Source organism: Lissotriton vulgaris, chromosome 9, assembly GCF_964263255.1.
Source record: "Lissotriton vulgaris chromosome 9, aLisVul1.2, whole genome shotgun sequence".
NCBI lineage: Eukaryota > Metazoa > Chordata > Amphibia > Caudata > Salamandridae > Lissotriton > Lissotriton vulgaris.
Window position 1 is genome coordinate 1,185,851,240 of NC_141697.1, and position 26,900 is coordinate 1,185,878,139.

Here is a 26,900-nt window from a genome sequence, read left to right on the forward strand (position 1 = left end):
ATCCCTTGATAATATGCCCCTCAAAGAGGGGTACTCTGTTGAATAAATTGCTTCTCCTCATTCGTCTGCACACCAGGAGATCTTAAACTTATTAATAGGGCCCGACCCATCTGTGACTTAGGACAAAAATAAAACACTGAAGCCTGACCACCTGATGAAAAAGAAAGGCAACAGTCAGCGGTGGACTGGAACAGAAAATAGGCCTGGTCACTAAAATAAAAGTGGCCCCCATTTATGAATCAGATGGCTGAAAATGTGGCTGATGTTTGCAAATTGGGGCAGTTTTGAACTTGTAAAGGTTCACCGTATATTTGTTTTGCAAAGTATGGAAGACTGCTTAGATTTGAGCTTGCTGCAGCCAATGTTTATTTTAATATCAGGGAAATCAACAGTAAAAACTGGCATAGCACACCATAAAACAGGCCCACAAACAGGCAAAAAAGAGGCAGATGCACTGACCTCTCAGACCGGCCCTTCAGGCACGGCCAGACTGCCCTATAGGCCAGTCCAACCCTGGGAACGTACCCTCAACATTTTGAGAGTTGTCCTGTTGGAGAGACACCTTTATATTAGATTACACCAAAAGGACTGGGGGGGATTGGTACAAAAGAGTTCAGGAAACAGTCTTTCTAGATGACCATTGGCTGCATGGGGGAGACCCACTCCTAAAAATATAACCAAATTACAAGATGACCCAATGTTTCATCCCAAAGGGATTCGGCATTCTAAGTCTTTAAACCCACTGCTGTTGGAGCACACGACCAAGGACGTGAACCGCTGCATCAGCCATCCTTTAGGAAGCTCAAGATATATATATGTTCTGGACCATGGTTCCTGGCAGATGACAAGCTTTATATTACCCCAGATCAGGCTTCTCCAACAAGTGGCTCATGAGCTATTTGGAGCTCTCCAGCTACCTATAAGTATCTGACCTGAGCACAGCCCACTCTATTAAAGTAGAAGCTTTTGCTGAATTGATATATGTATCCCAAAACAGAAAGCCTGTCTTTGAGATGTAAAGGTGTGTATTTTCAAAACTCATAAACTGATGTTTGAAGAAAAATGGTCAAATTTCCAAAATATACTTAAAGCTAAATATTTGAGTGAAAAATCATGCCACGTTGGAGAGACCTATTACTAATATTCCATCTGTGCCTGGGGAATTGCAGCTGCGGCTGTCATTTATTAGAGGCATGCCAAATTGATGAAGCCTTTTTACATTACTGTTGGCAGCCCTGCCTGATGAACTGAGGGGATCACAGCTGGTAATCTTGCATGGGGGGGCCTATAATTTAATTGTGTCTGATGGTCTCACTATTGGAACACTAATAATATTAGTAGCTCAGGATGATTTTCATAAAAAAAATAAGTGGTTCTTATCACATAAAAGGGTGGAGACCCCTGCCCCGGATGAGCCTTCTAGGACCCTTATACTGCTAGCTTCTCCTCACTCCAGGTGGTGGACAGGATCCTCAAGCAGAGACTGAAAGATATTTTCTGATTTGCCTTATGCCCAGGGTCTGGACACTTGGACGCTTCCTCTGGATGTGTTCCAGCGGGTCCAGGTAATTTGTTTGTTGGACCCAGTCAGCAAAGTCACATCTTTTGTCACACCGACAGTTAGAGGGGACACAGCTAAGTGTGTCCTGAAGTAGATTTTTAGGTCTGTCATTAGCCAAGACGTCTTGATTTTAGTAAAATTACAAATATACCTACTTATAGTGGTTTCAGCAGCCCTCTTTATCCAATGGTCTGCAGTTGTTTCATTCACATTTTTTCTTTTCCACAAACATAGCATACAGCATGGGACAACTGGTCAGTCAACTTCAGCCACTGGCTAACTTTACTGTGAGTGACGGCAATCTGCCCTTTCACATGGAGGGCATTTACACAAAAAGTAGTTCCTTTCAAGTGTCAGGGACGGCTCTGCATGCTTTTTGAGAGCAAAAAATATTTAGCTTTTAGCCAAATTGATATATTTTGGTGAGGGCCCAGCAGCTTTCCAGACGATAAAGGTTAACAAAAATCATAACATAACAAAACAAGCACTGACAAAGCCAAAGCGCTGGCAGCCAACACCCAACCTATTGGCTTTGCCAATGCTTGTTTAAGAAAGCAAGCAGCCACCTTGCATCCTTGACCATGAGGATGCACAATAAGCATGTACCTAATCATGTATCGGGTTTCAAAATGAGATGTGCATTAGAGCAGCAATAACTGCACTGGGGTTCGAAGCCAATAAGGGTGCTATTGATCCCTATTTCTCCTAATGTATGCCAGGCTCTCCCCATCACCCCCGCCATGATCTGCCAAGCTCCCTCTCCTTGCTCCAGCTCAAACTCCACTACTGTGGCTGCCTGCGCCATTGACCTATGCTGCAGTCCAAGTTCAGATCTTACGAACGAATGGCCCCCCCCCCACTGGATTGCCCTCTTACGCAAACTCAGAGCTACCCCCTCTCCCACAGGGTTTAAGTGGGTCCTTAAATCCCTCCTATTTAACCTGGAATGTGCAGGCCTGTAACACTATATGCCCCTCACATACCACCCAAGAAAAAGTAATTATGTACAAATTAGACATATGGGGTGAATAAATGTACTAACATGTGTTGTTCATATTGTCGCCTCATTCTACCTATCCATGCCTGAAGTCACACCTTTACTCTGTATGCAATCACACACCTACAAGGTTATTACTACTACTAGCAGGACTTCTGTTAGCAGGCCTACACATTTCTCAATAAAATATGAAGCATAAATAAACCAGGTGTGGCCACCAGCTTGCTTGACTCTCTGTGTCTTTTCCTTAAAATTAGGGGTAGGATATGTAAAAACTCTGCCTATGAAGTTGGGAAAATGGGGAATTTCACACTCAGTGATTAAGTGCAAAGTTCCTCAACTTCCCCCAAGGTGTAGTTTCACTTTACCCACCCATCTCCCGCAGCTAGATGTCCAACCCAACTAGAATGGGATATCAGGTGCAGGGAACTGTGGGGGCATATCAACAACGATTAGAGATAAACATCGCTAAGCGCGTTTAGCGATGTTTATCCTATCGCTGGATTTCATTGCCGTGATAGCGCTGTATCAACAACGCTTTTCACAACGGCGATAAGAAATCCAGCGATAGCGGGGAAATCGCTGTTTTGCAGGGAACATCGCTGGTTTTCCAGCGATGTTCCCTGCAAAACGGCGATAAACTTGCTGATATGACCATGTGGCCCTATCAGCATAATCCACCCCCTATGTTAAGCATAGGGAAGTCAGGATTTTAGCAGACAATAGTTTTTGACGAAAACCACCGTTTTCACTGAAATCTAACGTATGCTACAATCCTGTGGGCTGCCTTGTAAATATCGCGATGTGCACACCAGCGATATTTTACAAGGTAGTCCATCAGGGGTACGCCCAGTGATGCCCACTTTGCATCTCATTAGAGATGCAAAGGGAGGCGTCGGGAAAAAGGGTGCTAACATGCGATTATGCATGTTAGCACCCTCTTGTAAATAGGGCGATAGTGTTATCGCCGCTTTTTTTGGCTTTTAATGGCAAAAAAAGCAGAGATAAAGCCCTTGTTAATATGCCCCGTGTTTCCCTAACATCAATCAGGCCGTCTGTAGCTCGACTCCAGAATATTATGGACAAAATATCACAAAGGTAAGTATATATAGGTAAGCATAGGGTTAGTTTATTTAACTCCTTACCTACATACCTTGACAATATACGTTGTCAAGGTATTCAACTGTGGAGTTAAGAATAAAAAATCTGTACTTGCATATATGCACTTAACTTTAAATATTTTGACCACAATATTTTGGTAGCGTGCTGTTTCTGAGATTGATATTTCGACATACAACCTCCTACACCAGGTGTGGCTGTAATGAAGCAGAACAGCAGAGGTGGACTGAACCCTAAAAGCAGTGTCCTGAATGAGTGTAGCAAGTGAGTCCCACTGTCTCCAGAATTATATGAAGAGCAAAAAAACTCTGCGTGTTCCCACAGTAATTTTGCAGGGTGATGCTACCTTCACTCTTACAAGACACTCGCCATTCATCAGCCTACCACGGGATTTCCCTAGGTCGTGTTTGGCCACTCCAAACCTTTCCCAGTCCTTTTCTCCTACTCAGGAAATAACTTAGAGCCATATGTATCAAGCCTTTTTGCATTAGCAAACGTCCCAATTCGCAATATTAGGCTGTTTGCGTCCGCATAAAAGCATTTTGGTAGTTTGAAACCCATATTGTGATTTGGTAACATGTTACCGAATCGCAATGTGGGTTTGCTGCTAAATACAAAATCGGTATTTGGTAGGGGCATGTTTAGTGCCTCCCTTCCAAATGCTGAATCGCAGTGGGACTGACATCTGGTTAACACTTAACTGACTACTGAATTTTAGTAGTAAGGCATTCTCAAACAGGAAGGAGTCTCCAGGGGACCACTTCTCCTGCCTGAATGTTGAGAAAAGACTTATTTTCTAAGAGCAAGCAGGGGTCCCATGGACTACTGCCAACTCTTATAAAATGCTAGTTAAACATTTCATTTAAAAAAAACTTAAAATCAATCACAGACATGCAGGCCTGATGACCACAGCAACCAACTATCAAGGTGATGGCTGCGATTCATAGTGGGTCGCAATTTGCTGCTCGTCTCATTAATATTCATGAGGTGGGTCGAATTGTAACCCACTAGGAATTGGTATTTTGAAAACTGGTTCGCAAATAGCACACTGGTCACAAAGATTCTGGTCGCCAATTGCGACCAGTGTATCGTGGCCTGCGCTATATGCAACTGGCCCCAGATACTTTCGTTTGCATATTAGCATGTTCATCGAAAGGTGAACTGCAGGTGAGGCAGATGATTGTGGCACTCTTTTTTCTTAAAATGTCAATACGCAGTGATTGATAATGGACTGTTAGTGCCCTCAAAGGCCTAAGGCATAGGGGCCAATCTACATCAAATGCACCAGGTGGGGCCGCGGTCTGAGCTACCCTTTCACACTGCCTCCTCTGATGTTTGCAGCATCTTTGCGGCTTTGGCCCAGGTAATAATTCTGCCCGGGTGACACTAATAGCTTTTGTGGGGTCATTAAGACCCATGAGGTAATAACAGGTGCAAAACACCCCGGTGCAAACAACAGGAAGGCATGGATTGGGGTATAACGTGAGCAAATGGTTTTTGCACCCACTTTGCCTGTGTCTTTTACCCACCTGCTCACAATTTCCCAGTAGGAATTCCCTTCGGCTGCTGGGGACTGCTTGTAGCAAACTCAAAGTGCAAACTATTCACACACCCCGTTCCCGCAGAGATCTATGAAGCCCTCTCCACCCCAGACCCACAGCCCCCACCTCCTGCCCCTCACATTCAAATTCTAGGTTTACAGCTTTAGAAATGTTTAAAAAAAGCTTTTGGGGAGGGATCAGAAATGCCAGTTTGCACAATGCTCTTAAAGCTATTTCCTGTTGTGCCTTAACCCCCAGTTCTGCTTTCCTCCGCCAAAGCTGCCCTCTTTTGCAATCACCGGAAGTGCGTTGCTGGATTTCAGTGTTTTGATTCCTGTGTTTTTCGAGTGAGTCATGAGTGAATGTGACCTGCTCTCGGGCACCGAACCTGCCCTCTCACACAGCGGCTGTTTTCGGCTGGGCCGGTGATGTATGTCCGCCCTTGTGTGGCTGCCAAACTTCTCAAGAGCATTAAGGCAATGCTTATTATTGTAGCACTGAATAACCATTGCACTAGAAGTGCTTGGCCGTGTTGTTCTAAGCACTGTGGGATTAGTGCTGCAGCAGTGAGGTCTCTTTACGACTGCGCTGTACACTCCTGTCAACAGGACTCTTCCCGCTGCCCCTTTCCCCTGAAAACCAGGTCTGAGTTCTAGATTTCGTTTCCTAGCAGCAGGATGTGCAAATTTACTATTAGTTTACTCGAGCAATAGCTTGACTCTGCCTGGTTTCTGCATTTTGTGCACTATTGTATATTATTTATTCAGCTGAGCACTGCAGTGTGAGCGCTACTGCCACTTACGCATCATGCACTTTTATGAATATATATGGCACACTGGAACGTAATACAATTAGTGTAAGGCCATGTGTATTCTCACTTACATTTAATTTGAGATTTTGCTATTAACTAGTATTTATTCAAACCTATATATGTATACAAATCTCAGGTCTTTCTCCAGGGTGCGCATGCGTAGATTGATTTCCCGTACACTCATTGAGCGCAGACACTAAATGCTTCTTTACGGAACTGATGCTGATATGTTTTGTCTCTATCAAGGTGACCTCTAGGAATAATGTCCAGCCCAGTTTTTTTTATATATTTGCACTTTTTGTAATCATTTTTACAACCTGTGGCGTGGACATCTTCCGCAATTCAGGAAGGACCTCAAGAGGTCCTGGCTCTTCGACTGTAAAACAGACCCTCTCCCCCCCCACTTAGCGCCTTGAGACCCTAACGGGTGAGTAGTCACACTTTACAAGACACTTGCTTGATTGTTGCACCCAGAGTTATGCATCATCATTGGTAGAGTCTGCGCTATGGGCGTTGATGTTACGTTTGCTATGGACATCATTTTTGCACCTTGGGCTATGGGCGTTGTTGGTACAACCTGCACTAGAGACATGAAAGTGACAACGTGAGCTCAGGACATTAGCGTTAAATTGTTCTATGAATATTACTGGTAAAACCTATGCTGTGACTATTGATCTAATAACCTGTTCTGATACATTATCACATCCTCTGCTAGGGACATCCCTGCTGCAATAATGTTAATAAAATTCTTTCGATAGGTAGGTTCTCACAGGTACTGAATACCTGAATTTCTTCAATCTGAAAGAGAGCAGATCAGCACTTCTCAACAGGGATAAAATACATTTAATAGGAGAGTACAGGCACTTCTTAGTGTCAAAACAGGTACTCTGGTATAGGAAGTGCCTGCACTTGTATTGTTCCATTTATTCCAACCACTGGGGTAATATATGTGTTCTGAATAGTGGGGGTGCTGTCATTGATCTATTGTCAGAAGAAAAATCAGGGTTCACCTGGACTTTGAAGCCCAAAAGCTGTTGTGATGGACAAGGCTCCATTACTCACCACATAGGAATACTGCTCTCGCGACCTCCCTTCAGGCCGGCCCTCTTTGCTGACATTCACTGACACAGGGGCTGAAAGGATGCTCGGAACACCTCCTGTCCTGCACACAATCCTGGAGGACAGAAAGAAGAAACATCTTGTTGTGACCAATTAGGCATGTCTGAGAAGTTCCTCAAAACTAAGCAGTTGCTGCAAAAACACAAGGGCTGAGAGGACAACTGCTGCCTTCAATGATTAAAGGAAACCCCCAGAAGCATAGCAAAGGTACCACGGTCCATAATGAAGAAAATAAAAACACCCCGCCCCTCGGTTCCTTAGTCCAAAACAGCCATATTTGTGTGCAGCATGCCCATCATCCCCTCAGTCCCTGATGTCACGGCTCATGCTAAACTATTGATACCTAAAGCCCCTGAAAGCTCTCAGGGAGGAAGCAGCCCAATGACAGAGAGTCAATGGACCAGAAATGAGAATGGTCCCGTTCCGCCCCCGTGAAACAGGCCCGTGTAGACTATGAAGTGGTGTATATTCAAGACCATATCTGCAGATAGCTTTGAGCCTTGTTGAGCAGACAATGTCAACCGTAGCACCTTGGCGTTCACTTCAGCCTGGGCAGGGAACTGATAAATTCAACTGTGCTAGAAATGAAGTGATAGACATTTCTGCAGTTCTATAATCAATTATCAGGCCGCATTCTGTCATTTCTGTTGGTGGCTGACATGCTAGGTTTGTAAACAAGTGGAGGAGGACTTGGCGCCAACAGTCGTCGGATTGCAAAGGGATAAACCAAGGCAGCTTGATCGGTGGCACGGATGAATTCAAACCAGGTAAAAGAAAATGTATCAATTGCGCCTCTCTTAAGTCATAAATAATCCCTACCCATACAGGATTTGGGGTATAGAGTTAAGGATAAGGCGTACATAGGACAGGTGCAGAACAACTAGATTGTGAATTTATTTTATTGCCCATTTTAAGACAACACCCAAGATACTCACTGTACAGATACCAGGTACTGGTCGGGCAGGGGCGTGCATTTCACAGTGCCAACCTTCACAGCTTCCACAATGTCACTGAATCTACGGCCCAGGTTATTCCCTCTTATTGTCAGCAGTGTCCCCCCTTCCAAGGGGCCGCTCAATGGCTCGATCTGTTAGGGACCCAAGAAAGAAGAAATATTTAAAAATCAACAATCCTGCTTTTTTATACTGAAGAAATGATCTCCAGGCAATGCTCCATGCAGCTGGGTATTTAGGCATTAAAAGGTAGCAAGATCTCCAGTACAGGAAATGTTTGATAGAGGACACAGCAGATCTACAAGGGACCCTTTGGATCAGTGAAGATACTTTACTCCTGCATTATCTAATGATCCAAAGGTGTGTCAGGACAAATTAAGAATACAGTAGTCCAATCACGGAAAAAATTCCCAGACTCAGCTTATCATATGCAGTGTTTTTATATATACAGTTGCCAGGACTCCTATTTAGGAGGCTAGCCAGAAGTGACAGCCAACACGTGTTTCGCCCCCTTACACGGCCACCCGGCCTGGGACTTTCTCAGGGCGTTAAGTATTGGTATGGACTGCAATTTGTCCGAGCGGTCCGATTTTCTTATGTCTAACCTCTAGGTCATGGGCATAAATGCCGTGGAGCAAACGGTCTCAGCAGTCAATGGCCGACGGCAGCAAGGAAAGGGTTAAGGTAGGTAGATGCAAAGTTAGGAATAGTCGATCTGTGCTTCCCTACTTACGCTTAAGTCATTATGTTGGTAGATGAGAATGTGGAGTTCATATATGGGCAGGTTGTCATTATTGACCTTGAAACTGCAACATATATTCAAACCAAGTCTGGTGATGACTTTGCAGCACACCATAGGCTGGCAAGAGGTAAAAGTCATGTTTGCACTGCCCACCCACCATCCTTATACCTTCTTGATCTCTGGAGCTGGGCACGTAATGGATGTCAGCTGGGGTTCAGTGTTCAGCCTGCAGCTGGAGGTGGTCTCGGACCAAATGCAGTGATGTCCCAGATCTTCACGTCCCATGCACTGCGAGCAGTCTGAGCTGCCCGAAGCACAGTTGTAAACACTCACTGGATTGGACAAAGGGAAATGGGAAAGTTAAAAACTCTGAGTATAGAAAGAACATGTGGCAATGTCATTCATCTCATACGGACCAAGGAGTGGCAAAAGTTCCCAGCGTGATTGAAGTATACTGTGTGACACTTGAAGCACCAAATCACTTTTACCACAAGATACACATGTTGGGCAATAATAAACTGGAAACACTTTTACCACACTGTAAACTTTAACTGCATTTAATTACCATTCATTTGCAAAAAGAATGCCCAGCGGGCTGAGTGTTTGCAGTAAAAAAGTGTTTGTGTTGTGCATGGCACAGCGTCACATACTGCTGTCCTTGCATCATTTTGAGTGTGATAAAATGAGCCCTGGGTAGGTGGGTAATTTTAACTCCCATTATTTAGGCAGTATGAGGCAATCCAGTTTCTGAACCCTTCTGATGTCTACTTTCTATACAGTCTGTACCCACGAAGTTCCTATAGATATTTTAGGCATGCTAAATGTATTAACAAGACCACATTTTTACTGCATTCTTTGTGTCCAGTAGGAAACGTAATAATCAAAGATCTGTAAAAAATATTGCAAGACAATTTGCATATTTGGGATCAATACCTTCCATTCATTATTTTGCAATCTGTAGGGCTAAATGTATAATATTGCATCAGATGAAGCCCCGTTGGAAAATCTAGAGAATACAAACAGTCTAGGGAATTCAACTTTCTTAGGACTCCCAGAGAAGGACAGAACTTTTTAAAAACAAAAAGCAAAATGACACTAGAGATAGACATGCCCCCTTTGTTTCACACCAAAGTTGAACATTTCTATGAACAATGTGGCACCCGGGTTCTCTGTTACCCAAAGTTATTTCAAGTTCCAAACTTTTCAGGTTAAATCACGGATGGCAGCATCTGTAACCTTTGCCTTTAGCCATTACCTGGACTTGGCCTGTAACATACTAGCCCCTCCCAAATCAACACGCCGAAATAGAACTATACCCTCGGCCCCATGGTTCACGGAGGCCCTACGCATGCAGAAACAACATTGCAGGAACCTGGAAAGACAATGGCGTCGCAACTACAGCCCGGCAGACAAATCCAACTACAAAAATGCCCTCGCTATCTACAAAAGAGCGATAACCACCGAGAAAAGTCACTACTTTATCACTCAGATCAATCAGGCAAAAAATTCATCAGGAGAATTATTCAGGGTAGTCACCACCTTATCCAACCCCCCGACGCCGCCCTTAGAGACTTCCCAATCACTGACCGACGCCTTGGCCAGTTTCTTTGAGGAAAAAGTCAGTTCCATCTTCCAGACTTTTTCGCGACCTACCTCTCCACAATCTGTGACTTCCCCCTCTACTAGCAATTCACCAACTTTTTTATCCTTTAACCCTGTAGACAAAGATCATATTCAACGTCTAGTAGCCAGCACCAAATCCGGCTCCCCCTTGGACCCTTGTCCCCCCTCCATTCTCAACCGCATACCGGAAGCAATCTCCCCTTCACTATCCACTATATGTAATGCCATGTTCACTACGGGAACATATCCGTCAGTCTGGAAAGAAGCGATCATAAAACCTTTGCTGAAAAAACCCACGCTAGACCCTCTTCTTCCAGCAAGCTATAGACCTATCGCTTGTCTCCCATTTCCAGCAAAGATTTTTGAAAAAGCCATGAACTTGCAGTTGTCAAAATACATAAACGACAACTACTTGCTAGACGACACTCAGTTCGGTTTTAGGCAGGGACACGGGACTGAGACGGCATTACTAAAAGCCGCGGACGAAATTAGAACAACTATGGACAAAGGAGGATCAGCTGTCTTGATACTCCTGGATCTCTCCGCTGCATTTGACACGGTCGATCATATCATTTTGATCGACCGTGTCGCAGCCCTGGGAATAGGAGGAACAGCCAAAGACCTGATCGCTTCATTTCTCGCCAACCGGCCACAGATTGCCAAAATGGGTAACTACACCTCCCAGACCTTCTCTCTCCCCTGTGGAGTCCCACAAGGCTCCTCGCTAAGTCCGACGCTTTTTAATATCTATGTATCGGACTTGGCGAGGGTGATAAAATCCTATGGCATTGCACTGACCACATACGCCGATGACACGCAACTAGTGCTATCGGTGCATGATAACGGAGCTAGCGTAGCAGCCAACTTCCAGGAAGGTATGAAGGAAATAAGCTCCTGGATGTCATCAAACTGCCTCAAGCTTAACACCGATAAAACGGAGGTGATGACATTCGGGAGCTTGAAACCAGCATGGTCCCCACAATGGTGGCCTCCGGAGCTGGGATCCCCCCCCAAACCGGTGATGAAGGTGCGCAATTTGGGAGTTATCTTCGATAACAAACTGACCTTTCACCACCACGCCAATGCCGTGACATCATCTGCATTCTTTGTACTCAAAAAAATCAAGAAACTTCTTCCATATCTACCTCAGTCAGCTGGCAAAACCCTCATTAGTACCCTTGTATTCTCAAAAACGGACTATTGTAACTCTCTGCTTCTTAATGCGCAGGAAGGAGTCCTTAACAAATTCCAGACCGTTCAAAACGCGGCTGCAAGAATTTTACTTTCAATCCCCAAATTCACATCGGTATCCCACCGCATCAAAGAGCTCCACTGGCTCCCAATCAGGAACCGAATAAAATTCAAGGCTCTTTGTATAGCTTACAAGACCCTTAATTACCCAGGGCCTAAGTTCCTAAAAATAGCTCTTCATCCTCCGGAGCATAGTAGAACACTTCGATCTTCTACTACTTGCATGCTCTCTGTCCCTCGGACAAAAAAGGCCACTTGGGGAGACAGGTGCTTTACTACAGCTACGGCCAAACTATGGAATACCCTCCCTCTGCATATCAAAACTGCCCCCACCCTCATCAAATTCCGAAAGAGCCTCAAGACATGGCTTTTCTCCTCTGCCTAACTACCCTCAAAGAGTAAGGAGTTTCTGATCACTAGCGCCGAGACACCCGTATGGGTATTTGCGCGCTTTAAAAATAGCAAAAATAAATAAATAAATAAATAAATTTAGCCTTATGTTGATGTTAGAAAATGTTGCCATTTGAGAGTATAAAGATAGTGCACCTGTCTTGGGAGTTTTTCATTTCATTTCCTCAGGTCACAGCTATTCCTAACCCTTGGTCACCCATTGCCTACTGACCCCTAAACTCGGGGCATTGTGAGACGTGATATACACAGTGAAGCGAGGTGACCAGTCCTCCCTAACCCGCATATCATGTCAGAAAATGCCAGTAAACCGCTGGGAGAACCTCTTTGTGCTTGTTTTATCAGGTGGAGCAGGAAATGTGAAGCTGAGGTTTATGGCCCCTATCCAGACACCTCCTTCTGCCTCCCTCCTTCATTGTGGTTGGTTCACCTTCTCCTGGCCTTCCTCCTGTGTTCTGTTTCCTCCCAAGTGTTTGTTACTCTTTCTACACTCTTCAGTGGGATATAATACTTTTTCCGTCTCTCTCTTTAAGAGACTCAGCTTCCCTTCAGTAGGATCAGTATATCTTTCGCAAGATCACCCAACATTTGAAGACATTACACTTCTTTACTTGGCTGTCATATTTTATTGTGAGCAGTCCTATTTTAGGACAGTCAGTTTCTCTTGTGGGGCAAGTCCCACATTACAACAATATGTTCCACTTTGAGAATGTCGATCTCTCTTGGGATGAGTTAGTCTTTTTCTTGAATGGTCAGTCTATCGATGGGGTGGAGAGGGGAGGGGGGTCAGTTTTTCTTTAACAGACTGAGGGGCAAGGGGGGGGGGAGCACTCTCTCTGAGGCCAGGCCCTGTTTGAGGAGATATTCCCCTACAAAACGCTCTGACGCCTCTTTTGCAAACGGTCTCATTTATCCTGTGACGGATTATTCTGAACTGTGGCTCCTCTAGGGTAAAAAGAGGAAAAGTGCAAGAAAAGCGCCCCTCGTTTACAAACCTTGACTTGAGCCTTTTCGCTCTTCTGGTGCAATTAACTGAGGTGTGCAATTTAGGGGAAATCTGTGGCATTTTCTACCACTTTAGGTCTGTAACGTTGTGCAAAACTAAACACGATTTTAACGCCGTCTTTACATATATTATGATTGTTCACTAAAGGTTTTTCATGATACATTAGTGGCAAATGGTGTATTTTAAGGCACATCAATCAGCTGTCCCAGCTCAAAAAGAGTGTGTGCATCACATATGTGTGTTGGGTACACATATGTTTGTGTGTGTGTGTGCGGGTGTGGGGATGTGTTTGTGTGTGCATGCATGTGTGTGTTGAGTGCTGTGTGTGTGCATGTGTGTGTTTGGGATGTGTGCAGGTGCTTGTGTGTGCATGCATGTGTGTGTTGAGTGCTGTGTGTGTGCATGTGTGTGTGCAGGTGCTTGTGTATGCATGCACTTGCACAAGTGTGTGCACGTGTGTATGTTTTCACATACATGCACATGTTTGCGTGTGTGTGTGTGTGCATATGTATGTGTATGTTTGGGATGTGGGCATGCATTTGTGTGCCTTTGTGTGCATGTGTTGGTTTGTGTGGTGTGTGCATGTGTGTGTATGCGTGGGCATATGTATTTACGCATATGTTTGCGTATGTGTACTTGTGTCTGTACGTGGGTATATGTGTGCACGTGCATGTGTATGTGTGCGCACATGTAAACTCTTTATCTTGCATGTCCAGCACTCCTGTGCCAGCAACATCTGCGCTGATCTGCTTCAGTTCTTACAGTAGGAATGCACTTTAGAAAAGATCCCTTCACGGCTACAAACCTGCCCTTGTAGGCACAGAAAAATGTGTAGAGTGGCACTGCCCGACTGTCAGATAGGCCAATCCAAGCCTGTCTCCATTCTGCCTCTCCCACCAACGCCATGGTGCCCAGTGTCTCTCAGCAGAGGGATGGGACATGTTATGCTGTCAGCATCAGCAGTGTGGCCTCTCTTGAAGGGTGCTCCATCGATCCGCCTGCCTGTTCAGGTGAACTCTGTCTGGTCCTCTCTCCTCTCTCCCTGCCCTCTGCTCACCTTCCTCCACCCTCCTTCACTTCACTCAGTGCACTCACTCCTTAACCCCTTCTCCTCCTCTCCCTGCCCTCTGCTCACCTTCCTCCACCCTCCACCCTCCTTCACTTCACTCAGTGCACTCACTCCTTAACCCCTTCTCCTCCTCTCCCTGCCCTCTGCTCACCTTCCTCCACCCTCCTTCACTTCACTCAGTGCACTCACTCCTTAACCCCTTCTCCTTTCCCTACCCTCTGCTCACCTTCCTCCACCCTCCTTCACTTCACTCAGTGCACTCACTCCTTAACCCCTCCTCTCCCTGCCCTCTGCTCACCTTCCTCCACCCTCCTTCACTTCACTCAGTGCACTCACTCCTTAACCCCTTCTCCTTTCCCTACCCTCTGCTCACCTTCCTCCACCCTCCTTCACTTCCCTCAGTGGAGGAGTGTGCCTGTGTTCTCGTTCCTTAACTCTTCCTCCTCGCTAGCACCCGTCTCTCTCTTTCTAACCTCCAGCCTCAATCCGTCTTTTTCTGTTTCTGTCTATCGGTGGTCTCCTCTCTCTTCCCTGTACCCACTCCCACGTCCTCGCTCTCTCCTTCGCCCTAGGCTTCTCCCACCATTCCCTATCCCCGTCCACTTCTCTCTGTCCTTTCCTACCTACTTTCATAAACGATAAACCCTCTTTTTCTCTGTCTCTAATCCATTTTCCCTTCCTACTTGCTTCTCTCTCCTATCTACGCTCCTTCCACTCTCTTCTCTACACTCTTTCCACTCTCCTCTCTACACTCCTTACGCTCCTTCCACTCTCCTCTCTGCATCCTTTCTCTCTTTCTTCCTCCTCTCGCCGGTATCTACTGCCTCTTTCTTCTACTTTCTCCCCTCCCCTCACTACTTTGCTAACTCTCTTCTCTCTTTTCTCCCTCTTGCCTCCTCTCTCTCCTCTGTACCCCTCCCACAATCCCTGACTTTCTGTCTTCTAGCCCATCCCTGTTTCCCTAGCCCTCTCTCCTCTCTGTAGCCCCTCATTCCTTCCCATGGCTCCTCCTCTTCTCAGGGTCACTCCGTTCTCATGTCACCCCAGTCCGTGTCAGCGCCGCTCCCTCTGAGGACATGTTTCGTATGTCTTCAAGCGGCGCTCGCCCCTCTGTCCTACGTCAGTTTCTAAGCCCCCGTGCTTCTCAATGGAAGTCGAGTTCACACACTCTCTCTGGCATGCGCCTTGGAAGAGCCCTTTCCAGAGGGCAGCGTTTTCCACTCCAGGGGCCGCAGCTGGGCCCTCCCCATGTCACTAGCGTCCTTATCTCCATTAGGACGGATTCCTCCCCCGACCTTCAGAATATCCTCACATTGTTCGACTTGCGATTCATTCCAAGGAAGCCTGCAGGAAGGACCCCCTTGGCAGAGGATCAAACTGTGCTGTCAGCGTGAGGGAAGCCAGGGTGGGGTCCCTGCTGAGGGTGATGCACGGCCTGTCTGTGCCCCTGAGGCCTTCTGTATCCTCTGAGGGCCCCCAGAGGTCCTTGTGTTAGCACTATACTCTATGCATGTTTGAGCCCAGGAGTTTCACAAGAACCTATTAATAAAGAGGTGTTGACTTTGTGCTGTTTTCTGATTGGCTGCTGAGTCTTCCTAAGTCGGAGAGCTATTTCAAGAAGCGAGTCCCAGGCTGATTGTGCCTTGAGACTGCATCCCCAAGGAGGCCAAAACTATTTGTAAATAATGTATTTCTCTCACAAACCTTTGCAAAGCACTTAACCTCATATTCTGTGAACTGAAGGCATATATCAGTGGCTGGGATTGCTGATGATGAATGAAACAGTAGAACGACGTAACATATTGGTTATATTATAATATACATCCCGCAACATTTCATCACAAAGTAATTTTCTCAGAATCACACAAGGTCTTGCCACGTGTCAACCCCCAGGTCGCCAGGCTTTGAGGTCATTTACTCAGGTAGTAAACCACATCTCCTCTACGCTTTGTCTGGAGATACTTGTGCTTTTTAATAGGGGTGGGCAGACTGCTTTGTTTCGCCAGCTGAATCGGTGGAATTTTGATCACTTCGCCATTGCCAATGTCCAGTGGTTAAGAACAACAGGCTGAAGATTTGTGTCCATCAGTTTTGTATTCTTTCAGTAATTGTTTCTAAGTGGGAAACGTATGCCCTAAATGTCCTGTGCTGTCGGAACTCACACAACATCACACTGATGAAGTCCACAAAGGCCGAAACATGTCAACCTTCCCTTTGCTCCTGTGCAGAAGGGTTAAGGATTAGCAGTTCAGTACTGTACCTTTAAGGTGGGGTTAAAAGTGATGTGCATATTAAGAGGTCAGAAATGTTTCAAGGGGCATCACAACATCAGGCAAAGAGTTTTGCATCCCGTGTGCTCCCCATAAACAGAAAAAAGATAAATTTCCAGATTTTTATAGTAATTTGGTGCCACTATGAGGCAATGCCCTGAGGTTTTCGCCTTACGGAAGTGCCATCCTTGTACTAGGGACATGTTTTTGTAATTAGGGGGGTGCCAAGAGACAAGGCTGCTATTAGTCGGGGCTGCGGGGTGCCCTCCTGCAAGAATGCAGAGTGGATGGGGTTAGAGTGCCCGCAGGTCAGTGCAAGAGCAGTGATAGTTTTTTTAAGGCAAGCATAGAAGAGTGAAGGAGGACATAGGCAAGAGTGGAAAGAGACTTGGCAAAAATAGGGTCAGGGATGGTTTCCCGGTTAGAAGTGGGGACTGGAATAATGTCCTGGAGTTACTGGAAACAGCTGTGAAGCCTGGCTGGGAGCTTATCCAGGTATAAAGCTACAATCTGGTCATATCTGCCAATTGGCAAATATTGGCAAGGAGTGACTTTCGGGGCTACAGAGAGTTACTGCTGCTGGAAAGATTGCATGACTCAAAGCTGTATCTGGGAGGACTAATTTCGAGGATCACACAGGACATAAGTTAAATCTTTTAAGAGACACTCTGGATGAGCAGAAAAGCCAATACAACTTCTCGCAAAGGAATGGCCGACCAATAAGGAGGTGTGGTCAAAGTCAGAAGCTAACACAAGGTACTGTCATAGGTCATACGTCATAGGTCATACGTCATAGGTGCCGTACAATGGGTGGGGGACAAATTGTGTGACATGGAGGCCATTTGTTGATGAGCTACTGAATCCCCTGGCAACAGCCTACCATAAAATGAAGAAGAGCGGAGATTTGAGATTGGATCTTTCGGATGTGAAATATGGGTTATGAAGAGGCTACTGAAACCAAGATTATCTTAGGTCGTCAAATATGTTGATATATACATTGGCTATTTTTTTAGGCATATATAATGCTGCTAAAATTAATTAACACGTTTTTTAAAAATGTTTTTAATATGCCTAGACCTCTGTTATTATGGCACACGTCTCATAACAGGTAGCAGTGAAGTTAAAAGGCAAAAAGTTTGCTAGGATTTAAAAAAGGTTCAAGAAGTAAAGGAGGAAATAGCATCACAAACTGGCACAACCCTAATATACAACAGGGGAAGGAATTCTGTTATGTGTAGAAAAAGGAGAGGAAAAGCTGCCCACTGCTTGTAGCCAAATTATTTGTGTTCTGGCCTAAGAAGAAAGTGGGTAAACTAAAAGTCTAAACAGGGACCATAAAGAAAGATACTAAAAGAGTTTGGCTCAGCCATGGCTTGGATGCAGCTAGATACCAGCCCATTCCTGTAGTGTATATTGTACCCAAGTTAATGTAACACAACATGAGCACTTAGAAAAGACAGGTGCTAACCTTTCTTCCCTATCTGTTTCCCTACCTTCTAGTTAAAATCCTGCTCTATCCCAGAACGTTTCTTGGACTAGCTTATGTGTTATGGAAAAACGTCATACATGTATATCCAGTGCTTTAAATGGGCCGGTACTGTCCGGTACGGAGTACCTGCACTTTTTTATTTTGAGAGAGAGAGTACCGACACTTCTCAAGAGAAATGCAATACTTTTAATTGGAGAGTACCCGCACTTCTCAGAAACAAGCAGGCACTCTGTCACAGAGTACCTCCACTTCCATTTTTCCATTTCAAGCACTGTGTATATCTTATATATTTTCTTTTTTTTAGAACATCCTGTCCATGTATATCTATGTATTATAGTATGAGTTGTTATTCCGTGGTTGAAGACAAAATGGAAGTTGCTGCTCTGGAAATGGAAAGGTGCACAAACCTGCCATGATCTCTGGGCTGTCGAGGAACCGCCCCGGGTAGTTCTTGAGCTGCAGGCTCAGTGGGAAGGCCTGCTCCTTCTCAAAGGTCTGGAGCTGCAAGAGGAAAGGAGCAGAGTCATGGCTGCATTAACCCAACCGGAAGTCAAGAACAGTAGACTGCACATAAATTGCTAGGCAATTTTCAGCTGTAAAAATAAGAAATGTATGTACATTTTGGAATGACCTTAGCCTTCTGGGCCACGTTTCTAGCATATTTCTAAATCATATCTGGAAATGGTGCTGAGGCTGAACATTGATAAGGAAGGTGATGGTTGATATAGACCAATTGTCTGTTCTGCCATCAATAACACTGGGGCCCCCACTTGAGTTTTCTCTGTAGCCTTTGTAGTTAACCACCACAGTTACTATGCATATGCTAGTTCTTGTTAATTTGTAGTTAATATTGTTAGTATTTATGTATTCCACTTCCCCACCCACTCTATGCAACGTGGCCTTCTTTTATGTCATCTCATTAATTTCAATGCAAAAGTGAAGCATCCCTAGAGTCAGCAACATATTTCACAAATTGTATTAAAATTGGTTGAAATGGAAAAAACAATAGCAGAAACGATGAGGTCAAGCAGAGGGACCAAGAGAAAAGACTCCACTCATCTCAGCTCTAAATGAATGTGTTCCAGACCTCGAGTGCCACACAAGAGGATGCACCCTGGTTTTGTCTGCACATGTCTGGTTTGGTTCTGATGAGGCGACAGGCCCTGAAGATCTTCGCTTGGCCTGCCCAGGAGCACAGGTTCTGAAGAGCAATGGCTGGGCCCACTCAGACCCACATCCTGAAGGGATACTAGACTTTGTCAGTTAACACATGATGATCTTGGCTGCAGAGCAGTTCTGATCAGGAGCACAGTCGCGGTATAGTCAGCAGCGTAGCCTCTGGTGTGGACAGGTACAGGCTGTTAGGATCTATGGCTTCTTATAGTCAGACACAAAGTCACTGAGGATGGATCTAAGGTTCATCTAGTGAGAATTCTAGGAAATGATGATCTTTGACTCAGTAAAAAACATTTTAAGGATCTAAGGTTTGGACTAGTAAGATACAATCATAGCATAAGCATATCTGAAGCGCAGGCCGCTCAGATGTTTAACCTCTGAGGATGTAAAGTTCTGCCCGTCAGGTGCACATCCTCTGAGGATAAAGGACTCAGTCTAGTGTAGTACACAGTCTCCTAGGATCTATGTCTCACCGGTTAGAGGCGGCAGACCCGAGAGCAGAGGACGGCCCGGGACCAGGGTTCGATTCCCGGCGCGGCAGGTTTCTGGACCAGGGTCAGCGGACTCGATAATTCTCTCGCCTCGGTGCCCACTCTGATCAGCGATCACACTCGGCAACTCTGGGCATTAGCTTGCCTCATCTTCACTAACGGCCCCACCAGACCGCCGGGGATGCCTGGTCTCACCCTGGAGATACCCATTAAGGGACCATCTCTCAGGGAAGCCAGGAAGGGTTTCGCAGCGGTCGAAGCGCCTTGGGACCCTCCGGGTAAGTAGTGCGCTATATAAATGCCTATACATTTACATTTACATTTACATGTCTCAAACCGGCCAGGTGCACAGCGTCTTAAGATCTAAGGCTTGGTCCAGTGCAGTTCACAACCTCTGAGGATCTATGGCTCAGGTCGGTCAGGTGCACAGTGTCTGAGGATCTAAGAGCCTAAGTCTGTCAGAAGGACAGTCTCTAACAATTAAAGGCTCAATGCAGTGAGGGGCACAGCATCTGAGGGGCTAAAGCTCAGTCCAGTGAGGTGCTGAGCCTCGCAGGATGTTAGGCTCAGTCCAGTATTGTACACAGCCTCTGTGGATCTAAGCTCTGAGGCTGGTCAGGTGCAAGGCTCTGAGGATCTAAGGCTCATGATGGTTGGGGGCCCAGCTCTGAGGATCTAAACCTCAATCTGGTGAGGTGTACAGCCTTTGAGAATCGAAAGCTCACTCCAGTGAGGTTAACAGCCACTGAGTAACTAAGGCTCGTGCCCGTCATGTGCAGGATCTCTTAGGATCCAAGCCTCAATCTGGTAAGGTGCACAGCCTATGAGGGTCTAAGGCTCAGTCCAGTGTGGTGCAGAGCCTCTGAAGATCTAACGCTCAGTCTAGTAAGGTGCACAGCCTATGAGGGTCTCAGGCTCAGTCCAGTGTGGTGCAGAGCCTCTGAAGATCTAACGCTCAGTCTAGTAAGGTGCACAGCCTATGAGGGTCTAAGGCTCAGTCCAGTGTGGTGCAGAGCCTCTGAGGATCTAACGCTCAGTCTAGTAAGGTGCACAGCCTATGAGGGTCTAAGGCTCAGTCCAGTGTGGTGCAGAGCCTCTGAGGATCTAACGCTCAGTCTAGTAAGGTGCAGAGCCTCTGAGGATCTAAGGCTCAGTTTAGTGTTGTGCACATCCTTTGAGAATCGAAGGCTCAGTCCAGTGAGGTGCAGAGTCTCTGAGGATCTAAGGCTCAGTCCAGTGAGGTGCAGAGTCTCTGAGGATCTAAGTCTCAGTCCAGTGAGGTGCAGAGTCTCTGAGGATCTAAGTCTCAGTCCAGTGAGGTGCAGAGTCTCTGAGGATCTAAGGCTCAGTCCAGTGAGGTGCAGAGCCTCTGAGGATCTAAGTCTCAGTCCAGTGAGGTGCAGAGTCTCTGAGGATCTAAGGCTCAGTCCAGTGCGGTGCAGAGCCTCTGAGGATCTAAGGCTCAGTCCAGTGCGGTGCAGAGCCTCTGAGGATCTAAGGCTCAGTCCAGTGAGGTGCAGAACCCCTGAGGATCTAAGACTCAGTCCAGTGAGGTGCAGAGTCTCTATGGATCTTAGGCTCAGTCCAGTGAGGTGCAGAGTCTCTGAGGATCTAAGTCTCAGTCCAGTGAGGTGCAGAGTCTCTGAGGATCTAAGGCTCAGTCCAGTGAGGTGCAGAGTCTCTGAGGATCTAAGGCTCAGTCCAGTGCGGTGCAGAGCCTCTGAGGATCTAAGGCTCAGTCCAGTGAGGTGCAGACTGCAGAGCCACTGAGGATCTAAGGCTCAGTTTAATGGTGTACACATCCTTTGAGAATCGAAGGCTCAGTCCAGTGAGGTTAACAGCCACTGAGTATCTTAGGCTCAGGCCCATCAAGTGCAGAGTCTCTTAGGATTGAAGTCTCAATCGAGTGTCTTAGGATCTGAGGTCCAATCTTGTAAGGTGCACAGTCTTCTAGGATCTAAGGCTCAGGCCAGTGAGGCGCAGAGCCTCTGAAGATCTAAGGCTCAGTCTAGTGATGTACACAGCCTCTGAGGATCTAAGGTTCAGTCCAATGAGGTGCAGAGACTCTGAAGATCTAAGGCTCAGTCCAGTGAGGTGCAGAGTCTCTGAGGATATAAGGCTCAGTCCAGTGAGGTGCAGAGTCTCTGAGGATCTAAGGCTCAGTCCAGTGAGGTGCAGAGTCTCTGAGGATCTAAGGCTCAGTCCAGTGAGGTGCAGAGTCTCTGAGGATCTAAGGCTCAGTCCAGTGAGGTGCAGAGTCTCTGAGGATCTAAGTCTCAGTCCAGTGAGGTGCAGAGTCTCTGAGGATCTAAGGCTCAGTCCAGTGAGGTGCAGAGTCTCTGAGGATCTAAGGCTCAGTCCAGTGAGGTGCAGAGCCTCTGAGGATCTAAGGCTCAGTCCAGTGAGGTGCAGAACCCCTGAGGATCTAAGACTCAGTCCAGTGAGGTGCAGAGTCTCTATGGATCTTAGGCTCAGTCCAGTGAGGTGCAGAGTCTCTGAGGATCTAAGTCTCAGTCCAGTGAGGTGCAGAGTCTCTGAGGATCTAAGGCTCAGTCCAGTGAGGTGCAGAGTCTCTGAGGATCTAAGGCTCAGTCCAGTGCGGTGCAGAACCCCTGAGGATCTAAGACTCAGTCCAGTGAGGTGCAGAGTCTCTATGGATCTTAGGCTCAGTCCAGTGAGGTGCAGAGTCTCTATGGATCTTAGGCTCAGTCCAGTGAGGTGCAGAGTCTCTGAGGATCTAAGTCTCAGTCCAGTGAGGTGCAGAGTCTCTGAGGATCTAAGGCTCAGTCCAGTGAGGTGCAGAGTCTCTGAGGATCTAAGGCTCAGTCCAGTGCGGTGCAGAGCCTCTGAGGATCTAAGGCTCAGTCCAGTGAGGTGCAGACTGCAGAGCCACTGAGGATCTAAGGCTCAGTTTAATGGTGTACACATCCTTTGAGAATCGAAGGCTCAGTCCAGTGAGGTTAACAGCCACTGAGTATCTTAGGCTCAGGCCCATCAAGTGCAGAGTCTCTTAGGATTGAAGTCTCAATCGAGTGTCTTAGGATCTGAGGTCCAATCTTGTAAGGTGCACAGTCTTCTAGGATCTAAGGCTCAGGCCAGTGAGGCGCAGAGCCTCTGAAGATCTAAGGCTCGGTCTAGTGATGTACACAGCCTCTGAGGATCTAAGGTTCAGTCCAATGAGGTGCAGAGACTCTGAAGATCTAAGGCTCAGTCCAGTGAGGTGCAGAGTCTCTGAGGATATAAGGCTCAGTCCAGTGAGGTGCAGAGTCTCTGAGGATCTAAGGCTCAGTCCAGTGAGGTGCAGAGTCTCTGAGGATCTAAGGCTCAGTCCAGTGAGGTGCAGAGTCTCTGAGGATCTAAGGCTCAGTCCAGTGAGGTGCAGAGTCTCTGAGGATCTAAGTCTCAGTCCAGTGAGGTGCAGAGTCTCTGAGGATCTAAGGCTCAGTCCAGTGAGGTGCAGAGTCTCTGAGGATCTAAGGCTCAGTCCAGTGAGGTGCAGAGCCTCTGAGGATCTAAGGCTCAGTCCAGTGAGGTGCAGAACCCCTGAGGATCTAAGACTCAGTCCAGTGAGGTGCAGAGTCTCTATGGATCTTAGGCTCAGTCCAGTGAGGTGCAGAGTCTCTGAGGATCTAAGTCTCAGTCCAGTGAGGTGCAGAGTCTCTGAGGATCTAAGGCTCAGTCCAGTGAGGTGCAGAGCCTCTGAGGATCTAAGGCTCAGTCCAGTGCGGTGCAGAGCCTCTGAGGATCTAAGGCTCAGTCCAGTGAGGTGCAGACTGCAGAGCCACTGAGGATCTAAGGCTCAGTTTAATGGTGTACACATCCTTTGAGAATCGAAGGCTCAGTCCAGTGAGGTTAACAGCCACTGAGTATCTTAGGCTCAGGCCCATCAAGTGCAGAGTCTCTTAGGATTGAAGTCTCAATCGAGTGTCTTAGGATCTGAGGTCCAATCTTGTAAGGTGCACAGTCTTCTAGGATCTAAGGCTCAGGCCAGTGAGGCGCAGAGCCTCTGAAGATCTAAGGCTCGGTCTAGTGATGTACACAGCCTCTGAGGATCTAAGGTTCAGTCCAATGAGGTGCAGAGACTCTGAAGATCTAAGGCTCAGTCCAGTGAGGTGCAGAGTCTCTGAGGATATAAGGCTCAGTCCAGTGAGGTGCAGAGTCTCTGAGGATCTAAGGCTCAGTCCAGTGAGGTGCAGAGTCTCTGAGGATCTAAGGCTCAGTCCAGTGAGGTGCAGAGTCTCTGAGGATCTAAGGCTCAGTCCAGTGAGGTGCAGAGTCTCTGAGGATCTAAGTCTCAGTCCAGTGAGGTGCAGAGTCTCTGAGGATCTAAGGCTCAGTCCAGTGAGGTGCAGAGTCTCTGAGGATCTAAGGCTCAGTCCAGTGAGGTGCAGAGCCTCTGAGGATCTAAGGCTCAGTCCAGTGAGGTGCAGAACCCCTGAGGATCTAAGACTCAGTCCAGTGAGGTGCAGAGTCTCTATGGATCTTAGGCTCAGTCCAGTGAGGTGCAGAGTCTCTGAGGATCTAAGTCTCAGTCCAGTGAGGTGCAGAGTCTCTGAGGATCTAAGGCTCAGTCCAGTGAGGTGCAGAGTCTCTGAGGATCTAAGGCTCAGTCCAGTGCGGTGCAGAGCCTCTGAGGATCTAAGGCTCAGTCCAGTGCGGTGCAGAGCCTCTGAGGATCTAAGGCTCAGTCCAGTGAGGTGCAGACTGCAGAGCCACTGAGGATCTAAGGCTCAGTTTAATGGTGTACACATCCTTTGAGAATCGAAGGCTCAGTCCAGTGAGGTTAACAGCCACTGAGTATCTTAGGCTCAGGCCCATCAAGTGCAGAGTCTCTTAGGATTGAAGTCTCAATCGAGTGTCTTAGGATCTGAGGTCCAATCTTGTAAGGTGCACAGTCTTCTAGGATCTAAGGCTCAGGCCAGTGAGGCGCAGAGCCTCTGAAGATCTAAGGCTCGGTCTAGTGATGTACACAGCCTCTGAGGATCTAAGGTTCAGTCCAATGAGGTGCAGAGACTCTGAAGATCTAAGGCTCAGTCCAGTGAGGTGCAGAGTCTCTGAGGATATAAGGCTCAGTCCAGTGAGTTGCAGAGTCTCTGAGGATCTAAGGCTCAGTCCAGTGAGGTGCAGAGTCTCTGAGGATATAAGGCTCAGTCCAGTGAGTTGCAGAGTCTCTGAGGATCTAAGGCTCAGTCCAGTGAGTTGCAGAGTCTCTGAGGATCGAAGGTTCAGTCCAGTGAGGTGCAGAGTCTCTGAGGATCTAAGTCTCAGTCCAGTGGGGTGCAGAGCCTGTGCGGATCTACTCCTCGTTCAGTCAGATGCACAGAATGAGGATGTTAGGCTTAGCCGGGGATGGGAAACAGCCTCTGAAGATCTGTGACTTGTACGGTCAAATGCAGAATCTCTGCATATCTAAGGCTCAGTCCAGAGAGGGGCCCAGTCTCAGAGCACCTAAGCCTTGTTGGAGTCACACTCACAACCACCCGGTTATTTAAAGCTGTAGCTACTATCAATGTCGCACACCAAGGCAGATTGTTGAGGCTAGTGTGCAATACACTGAAAAACCTTTAAGGACATAACAGGCAATTTGATACGAAAGATCAGCTGATGGGGCGTAGACTCTGAGTTTACACCCTGATACTCATTTCCAGACGTATGTTTTAGAAATACATGTACATTTCCCAGATATTAGGGTAATAGAATATCCCTCTCATATCTATCACTAACTCCTCTCTTTTCTCAGGATTCTTCAGCCTGATCCCAGATGGTGCTGCCACGCCAGCAGATGAGATGAACCACAGCTGTCCACGAGGCAGGAGGGGATCTCTAGAAAGGGTGGGCACGGTATTGGAGAACAGGGCCTCTATTTACCTACCAGGCTGGTGGGCTTAGCTCCCGGGTGCTTACAATAGATCCAGCGGGGTACCCTATTTTATAGGCTTTTATCATGTGAATGGCAGGTCACAGTCAAAATTATCAAACGTTGGGAGCACCAATGGACCTACAGTACCTACAGGTCCTACGTATTCCAATTAAGAAGAGGAGAACTGGGATTTGCTAGTTTAAATGCACCTTTAAATAAAGATGTATATGGAATTGTAAAGGTTAAAGTTGGGAGTCACACAAATCTGAGATTAGACTATTCAACCACAGGCGGTAAAGGACTACTATTTTGTCATGTATGGGCTGCAAAGAAGGGTGTTCTAGGCACCTGCATTTTCAGGGATAGGATGTGGCGAATGTGGGCTAAAACAAACTCATCCTTGGACTGCCTTCTGCCGGTCCGTCGTACCCTGAAAGATGCACACAAACGGAGATAGGTCCTTACCGGGGTAGAGGGAGGGCTGGACCCTATATAAATCTAATAACAAGAAAAATGCCCCCTCTCTCTATAATTTTAGATGAAGACCAAATCAACAACTTAATTAAATCTGGTCTGGTATATTTATTTATACCTTTTACTTTTTTCTTTGTACAAAAAGACTTTCCAAAAAAAATGGCAGAGAAAGGATACACAGTACAAATAACAATTAACGTTATTCAACACTCTTAGACATGGCAATGCTTTACAAACAATATTTCAACATTACATCCAACAAAAATCCACATCACAATACAACGGTGTCTGTAATACATAAATTAATTTAACAATCGAACTTATTGACACAAAAAAAAGCCAATTGAATACAAGAGCAACACACGCATATATCAATTTTGCTTTAGATACAACTGGATGTTGTGATTCGCTCTTGCAGAAGATGCCGACGCGTTTCAAGTTTGGACCATTAGTGTCCAAACTATCATCAGGGCTCAGTTATATGTCTAAAGGGATGTAGAAAAACAAAGTTTTAATACACCAGTTGCCTCATTTTTGTTTATTTGGAACTAAAACGTTTGGATAAAAATAAAGGAAGTACCTGTACTTCCTTTATTTTTATCCAAACGTTTTAGTTCCAAATAAACAAAAATGAGGCAACTGGTGTATTAAAACTTTGTTTTTCTACATCCCTTTAGACATATAACTGAGCCCTGATGATAGTTTGGACACTAATGGTCCAAACTTGAAACGCGTCGGCATCTTCTGCAAGAGCGAATCACAACATCCAGTTGTATCTAAAGCAAAATTGATATATGCGTGTGTTGCTCTTGTATTCAATTGGCTTTTTTTGTGTCAATAAGTTCGATTGTTAAATTAATTTATGTATTACAGACACCGTTGTATTGTGATGTGGATTTTTGTTGGATGTAATGTTGAAATATTGTTTGTAAAGCATTGC

The 26,900-nt window shown here is 46.3% G+C and overlaps 1 protein-coding gene across 1 annotated transcript in view; it reads right to left on the bottom strand.

The window, feature by feature from the left end:
- Positions 1 to 26,900, bottom strand: part of PLXND1 (plexin D1) — a 313,125-nt gene that overhangs the window by 139,320 nt on the left and 146,905 nt on the right. Inside the window, exons 11-14 of the mRNA XM_086939243.1 lie at positions 18,367 to 18,460; positions 9,012 to 9,175; positions 8,084 to 8,235; positions 7,092 to 7,203 (exon numbers count right to left, since the gene is read on the bottom strand). Of these exons, the coding sequence (XP_086795369.1) occupies positions 7,092 to 7,203; positions 8,084 to 8,235; positions 9,012 to 9,175; positions 18,367 to 18,460 (522 nt within the window). The remainder of the gene's footprint in view (positions 1 to 7,091; positions 7,204 to 8,083; positions 8,236 to 9,011; positions 9,176 to 18,366; positions 18,461 to 26,900) is intronic.